A 7,119-nucleotide genomic window follows, 5' to 3' on the forward strand; every position below is an offset into this window, starting at 1 on the left:
ATTTATACAAATTAAATCAATTTTAACATCATAAACACTTAGAACGACAACTAGAAATGTCGCAGTTAGGAACCATAGACTATTTTGAATCAAGTGATGCATATGTTAAGGAAAGAAGATGCAAGTCAATGTATTTATTTTTTAAACGATTTCTAAAACCGATAGCCTACATCACACTGAACGTTGTAGTGACCATATGTGTGATATGTTTTTTTAAACTTAGCGGGTTTTTTGGAATTGTGTCAAATGTCACAGCAAAAGCAGTCAACGAAACAGTAAGTAACATCTTGTATATCAGTTCTTTTTTGCCCATACTATTGTTGTATTAAAATGGAATGTCTGTGAAAGAACGAATTAATTTACTTGAACGTGCATTTGATATGTTGAAATATAATAACACTAATTGTTAAAAATGTGTATTATTATATTCAAAATGAGATCATGAGAATAAGATACAGTGTCTGAAACTGCTTTATTTTTCATTTCCTCATCAGAGAAATCAAACGGGAAACCTGTCGATGTCCCATTTTCCCACAGGTAACCTAGCTAGCACAAAAACGTTCTTAGAACGTTACGCTAACGTTAGCCCAAACGTTCCAGAAACGTTGCAATGTAAAAATGTATGGTTCGCTTATCGTTCCCAACACGTTGCGGAATAACGTTACAATATAACATAAAACGAACCTAAAAATAACTTCTATTTTGAGTTTAAAATTAGATTATTGATAGTTGTTTTTGGGCGCTAGGCTTATTGGAGCACTAGCTGCCACTATTCACAGAAATTTCTTGCAAGCAATTCCTACGGAAATCCAGAGTGCGAGAACGCGAGAGTACGATTACGAGAGTGCGAGAATACGATGAGGAGAGTGTGAGAATACGATGACGAGAGTGCGAGAATACGATGACGAGAATGCGAGAACGCGAGAACGCGATAGTACGATGACGACAGTGCGACAACGCGATAGTACGATGGCGACAATGCGATAGTACGATGACAACAATGCGATTGTCATATTGTCGCACTCTCGTCATCGAATTCTCGCACTCTCGTCAGTGTATTCTCACACTCTCGTCACCGTATTCTCACACTCTCGTCATCGTTTTCTCGCACTCTCGAATTGTCGCACTGTCGTCATCGTATTCTCGCACTCTCGTCATTGTATTATCGCACTCTTGTTATCGTATTCTCGCACTCTCGCATTGTCGCACTGTCGTCATCGTATTCTTGCACACTCGTCCTCGCATTCTCGCACTCTCGTCATCGTATTCTCGCACTCTCGTTATCGTACTATCGCGTTTCGACATTATCGTAATAGTATTCTCGCACTCTCGTAATCGTATTCTCGCACTCTTGTCATCGTATTCTTGCACTCTCGTCATCGTACTCTCGCGTTCTCGCTCTCCGGATTTTAATGTGTAACAACGATGGCACTAACGGTATTCCGTAGATTCCGCCCAACGTCCGCAAAGACGCAGATTGACATTGCATCAAAGGCCATTTTTATCTGTGTTGTATGTATTCAAGGTTTATTTATAGGTCGCCTCAGCGTATTTTTTTTCTTTTTCATATAATTTTATTCAATCATACCCTGGGGTGTAGAGCGCCCCAGGTACCCGCTAAAAGAGCCTTAACTTAATATTTACATAACAAGGTGACTATTTGATAGAGATACTTAATTAACATAATATAGATGAAAACACAAAGTAATGAAATGATAACAGTCTTTTTATCACGTCTGCACGCTTTTAATTAACTTATATTTTTAAAACAGTCTTTCACGGCGTCTGCACGCATATTCACTAGTGCATATATAAATAACAATTAGATTGCTATTTAAAGCAATTAAGCAATACAAATAATAAGTCACCTCCCTAAAATTAAGCGGGTCTTAATTAGTATTTAATAGAGATTTTCAAAGCTATTTTATGATAATGTAAAATAAAAGTGTGTCACACACTTAAGTGAAAATATATAAGACAAAAAAAGGTAACTACTGCTATTAGTAAGAAATTATATAAAACAATCGCCTCCTGTGTACTCCCTCAGCTCATGCACGGGCACTTGCCGCGGGAGTCCACAAAAAAACTTCAAGAAATAAATACAAATCTACAGCTGCACCGGGAGATAGAGCTGAGGCGCGTCTATAGCCTTCGGTACTACCACCGACCCGTCTCAGCCCCACCTCCCAGCTAAGCTTGAACAGTGTGACTTAAAATATTATATACCATTTTTGAAAACAGACAATCTCTTTATTATGAGGAAAAGTTAGTACAGTATCTATTACTAGTGTACACAATATATAAATGATTGAAAAGAAAACACAAGAAATACTGATGAAAAAAAGGTATGATGCATATAAAAAACACAAATGAATACATATTAATATATGAATACACAATTCACAAAAGCACATTAATACACGAAGCTGTTCCCGCTCTGATCCAGGATGACAACCCGAGCTCTAGACCTCTGCTCTCCCGCAGCTGTAATCCTGCAATCAGAGAGAGAGAGAAAAAAAACAGCAGCAGGAAAACTAGAAATACTATATTAAATATTGGCATATACTGCCGGATTTAAATCCATTCTAAAAAAAACAATAGCATTATTGACAACATCACAATAGTATCCCTATATAAGTTCGAATTTTCCACTGGAAAGAACAGATACTGGGTTTATATATAAAGATAAAAGAAGCGATCAATAAAGTATTAAATCTGTACATCAGACGAAACATTTTGATGTTTAAATTAACTAAATTTAACCCCAAAAATATGTAGTTAACACAATTACAAAACAAAACAAAAAAGTAATAAGAAATTTAAATTCTTTAAACCACCGACTTTATGGGTGGTAAAACCAATTACAGAAAGCATATAATTCAATAATGTGACGGTGTTCGCGGTTCTATCGAAAGACATTATAAAAACATGTAGCCAAAGGCTCCCGGAAACGCTTAATCAAGCGTATTTGTACGCATAAATTTAAAAAATGACGATGGGATCTTCAAGTCAGTTCATTAACATACAAAACCTTCTATTTAAACTGTTTGAAATCGAATAAATCAAGTGCAGTAATGTTTTTCAACTGTCCATAGTTTTCCTCTAGGGAGCTAAGCCCTGATGCTTTATCTGACAGTATGAGCAGGCTTCAATGGCTCTTTGTTGATGTGTTACAAATGTACAATATTAAATACTTCGAAAACTTGCCCCTCAAAGACCTTTTACGTCTGCCAACCCATTCACAACTTTCAAATTACAGTTTAAATCTTTTAACATAAAATTCAACAAAACTATCTGCTCCGAAAACAAGTTCATTATTAACAGGAGCGATAATATCATACAATCCCCATGATTCAACAAATTGAGATTAATTCAATCTTTTAAAATCAACAAAAATTCTAAATCTTAATAATGACAAAAACATGGTAAGACTATTGATAACTTTAAACTGTTTTTTATGATGTTTTGTTTGATTTCGCAAATGCCAAATCTGGAAATAGATAAGATCACTAAAATTGTGTTATTATGTCCAGCACTATCTGCTTTAAAATAAAAAAAAAACTAAAAAAAAGCCTCAGCGTATTCACGAAAAATACATGTATTGACCTGTCATTTTTTTTATCTGTTTTATTTTTGTGCAGTTTATAAATTATTTCAATATAACATTTTTTGAAAAATTCATTTTGTTGTATTATGAATTTCATTAATTTATATTACTTTTTTATCAAATCGCAATCGAACATAAACCCTTACAATTTGATATGTGTAAAGAAGGTTTTGCTTTGTTTTTTCAGGGGAAATAATAAGAAAAATGCATTTCACATAAAGTACATTAGTATTTGCCTACCTTTTATGCTTATAACGTTCTTATAACGTTCTGCGAACGTTAGGAATGTAACGTTGAAATTTGGTTTCCCGATAACGTTCCGACAAAAAACGTTGTAAGAACGTTACAGGAACGTTGAACTTTAAAAGTCCACCAATTCATCATAGGATCGTGAACATATACTGTTCAAATGTGACTTTAACAACATATATTTCATAGAACTAAAATAAGGTACGAATACTGATAGTTGATTTTTGTTATAACGTTCTGTAAACGTTCTGGGAACGTTCTGTGTGATCATAACCTAAATAGAACTTAAGCGTAACGTTATTTGAACGTTACGTGCTAGCTGGGAAATAAGGATATATGTATTACTTGTTATGATAAGCCTTTGTATTACTTGTATTTTGGAATACACAACACACATTTTTATACCCGTTTGTTAAATAATTAAAACCGTAGGTTGACTTTCAGAGATTAAACCGGACTCCATTAGCCAGGAAACCATGTACGCTTTGTTTGGCATGGATGCGAATACTTTGGCCCGTGAGTAAAATATTTAATTCAGGTTTGAAAACTCCGACATATATAACATTTAACTATAACATTTGTTAGCATATGTACCTGCACAACCGACGAACGAATATGTAAGACATCGCAACAATTCAAATACTAAATCTGTCACGCGTTTTGTATTTTCAATTATTCGTGGTAGTGGGATGAAATTAACACTATTTTCACACATAGTATAAGGAAACATTAAAATTGCTTATTGGAAAATAATAAGTGTACTTTGCGTTATATATACGATAAATATACTTTATTTTAAAACGTAATTAGCTAGAAATGCCTACATAAATTATTGTTATTTATTAGTAATACACCACACTGTTTTATGCAGTCTTTATATTATATTACATTTTAAAATAGGTTATATGTGGCATGTTATGTAGTTTTCACTGTTATCCAATATTTGTCGAACAAATATTCTTTTCAGACTCTGATATAATTCGATGGAAAAGGTTAGAGGGATCCGATTCAATACTCCAAAGTGAAAATGACCCTTGTGTCATATTTAAAAACCCGGGATTGTACAGCACGTTTTCAGAAATCACGTTCAAGTTCAATCTATCACAATCGTCATGGAAACTTCCCGGGCACTCTATCACCGTCAAACGAAACGAAGACGAAACCCTGATCAAGAAGAGGAACTTTGAGAATCCTCGATTCCATAAGGAAGACCGCTTGCTTCTACAGACGACCAGTATCCACGCATTCATCTGTATTGGGCAAGGCGATAAGGTGTGTGTGCATGCCGCGCCACAGGACATGGTTTACTGGTCTGAACTGGACAACTCTCTTACGTTTTTAAGTGTTAACGTCTTATGTACGCACAAACAAAACTCTCGATAGGATTTTCCACACCTACCTAGATCCGTACCAGGTCTCAGGACACCCACCATTCATACTTTATCATATATGTGTATAAGCCATTTTCATTTAGTTCGATTTAATATTTTATTGACACGAATCTCAAGTATAACCAGTAGTGCACTCGTGCTATATCGATGTAGTAAAAGTAATACCGGTAAACATCGCAATCCGATAAAAAACGAAGCTTCTTTGGGCGTTTTTAAATATTAAACAGATGTTCAAGATATACATAAGAAGTTGCTAGATAGATTCAGTCATAAATAATTCATTATAAAACGCAACCACAATATAATAAAAAAAATTAACAACAAGCATGGTACGTTTATCAAAACAAATTTATTGAAACTCTCGGATTTATTATTCTTGTGTTGCGCATGTATATAGTTACACGAGCACTATTATTAGATTTCTGCACTACTCGTCTAGAGTGAATAATAAATTGGAAACCAACATTACATATAGCCATCATCATTCTACAAAATATGTACGCACTATTTTTCGCTAATTGGCATAAAATTTCAAACCCAACCAGTCTCTTCCTCTACTCATAACAACTTTTGTATGCATTAAAATCAGAATCTAACTATAGTTGTGTTTACTTCCGTGATGAGTTGAAAATCTGCACACGACATAAATTCTACATTTGCTATCCCCCTCATCGTTTTCAGTTTTAAAACAGTTGGTCTAAGCAATTATTTGTTGATAGACATTCTTTGATCAATTAACAAAGGAAAAACTTAAAGTTTTGCATGTTCGTGTTTTCCGTTGTAGTACATGCTGCATTGATGAAGTTATGCACTGTTCACTTTAAACACTGCTTGCTGCTCTTGTTTTTGTTACTAGCTCACAACGAATTGTATTTATATTATATGTGTGTATCAATTTGCGTGTTGTTTTTACGTAAATTCTTTAATTGTTAGTTTATGTATGGTACTGTACGTGTTTAATGAAAAATTGTACATTTATCGATGGAACCTCAGTGGCAGGCGATCAAAGACAGAGCTTTGTAAGAAATAGTACTTAGCATTTAAGAGATATATTAAGATAACTATTCAGTATAAAGTCGTGTCCGACTAGAAGTTATATTTGAAGGTCATCGTTTTTTGTCAAATAGCCAACGGCCCGAATTTAAGATGAGCTCTATTGAATCGCGAGAGTGAAGCAAACGTGATTTTAGCCATACTTATCTTAAATCCCGCCGCGGGTTATTTGACAACAAAATATACCCTACAAGTCTTTTTAAACTATAATTTAATTTGAACATCTTTGTCTATATTATAGGGTTAAAATAAACACAGTTCTAAGTATAGTCTACTACAATTAGTAGTATATACTATTTTATAGTTAATGCACTTATATGTTGGTGAATCTTCTTGACTCCTTAATATAAATGCAAACAATTTCATTCGCAAACAAGTTTAAAATACCTTACAATATACATCGCCATGACAATCGTTTCTATGATTTCTCTGTTTGCTTATTGTTCTTGTAAAAGTTCATACAAAAAATAAAATGCACACAACTCGGATTATTACATGTCTTAAATTAATACTGTGTCGTGTAAGTATAATTATTATTCTAACTAGATGTTTCAGCAACAGGTACCATGTCTAACGGATATTCTTAGCATAAGAGTACAATCATTGGACGCATCTTAATGCAATCAATCATAGCTATTGTAATCGCATTTACTTGTACGAAGAATTTGGTTCCATAGAAAATTATACAGACAAAACGGGAATTTTGTGTTCGTCTTCGGAAGTTTCCCACGAAATACGACTGAACAATGGCCTATATAATACAGGAAAATACATACATCAGAACATAACACAATGATTAAAGTTGGGGTCACCGCCTTG

At 34.1% G+C, this 7,119-nt stretch overlaps 1 protein-coding gene across 1 annotated transcript; it reads left to right on the plus strand.

Moving 5' to 3' along the window:
• On the plus strand, nucleotides 1–6,693 carry LOC127874952 (uncharacterized). Its single transcript, XM_052419657.1, has 4 exons — nucleotides 1–275; nucleotides 495–537; nucleotides 4,301–4,372; nucleotides 4,824–6,693. Exons 1-4 carry the CDS (start codon nucleotides 57–59, stop codon nucleotides 5,237–5,239), a joined length of 750 nt encoding a protein of 249 aa, XP_052275617.1. The 5' UTR covers nucleotides 1–56; the 3' UTR covers nucleotides 5,240–6,693.
• The last annotated feature ends 426 nt before the right edge of the window (nucleotides 6,694–7,119 follow it).

This window comes from Dreissena polymorpha, chromosome 3 (genome assembly GCF_020536995.1).
Source record: "Dreissena polymorpha isolate Duluth1 chromosome 3, UMN_Dpol_1.0, whole genome shotgun sequence".
NCBI lineage: Eukaryota > Metazoa > Mollusca > Bivalvia > Myida > Dreissenidae > Dreissena > Dreissena polymorpha.

Bases quoted from the DNA above. Each gene is read 5' to 3' on its own strand.
- LOC127874952 (XM_052419657.1), top strand. From the start codon at position 57: ATGTCGCAGTTAGGAACCATAGACTATTTTGAATCAAGTGATGCATAT. The intron at 276-494 runs GTAAGTAACATC...TTTCCTCATCAG, and splicing joins CAAAAGCAGTCAACGAAACA to AGAAATCAAACGGGAAACCT. The intron at 538-4,300 runs GTAACCTAGCTA...GTTGACTTTCAG, and splicing joins GATGTCCCATTTTCCCACAG to AGATTAAACCGGACTCCATT.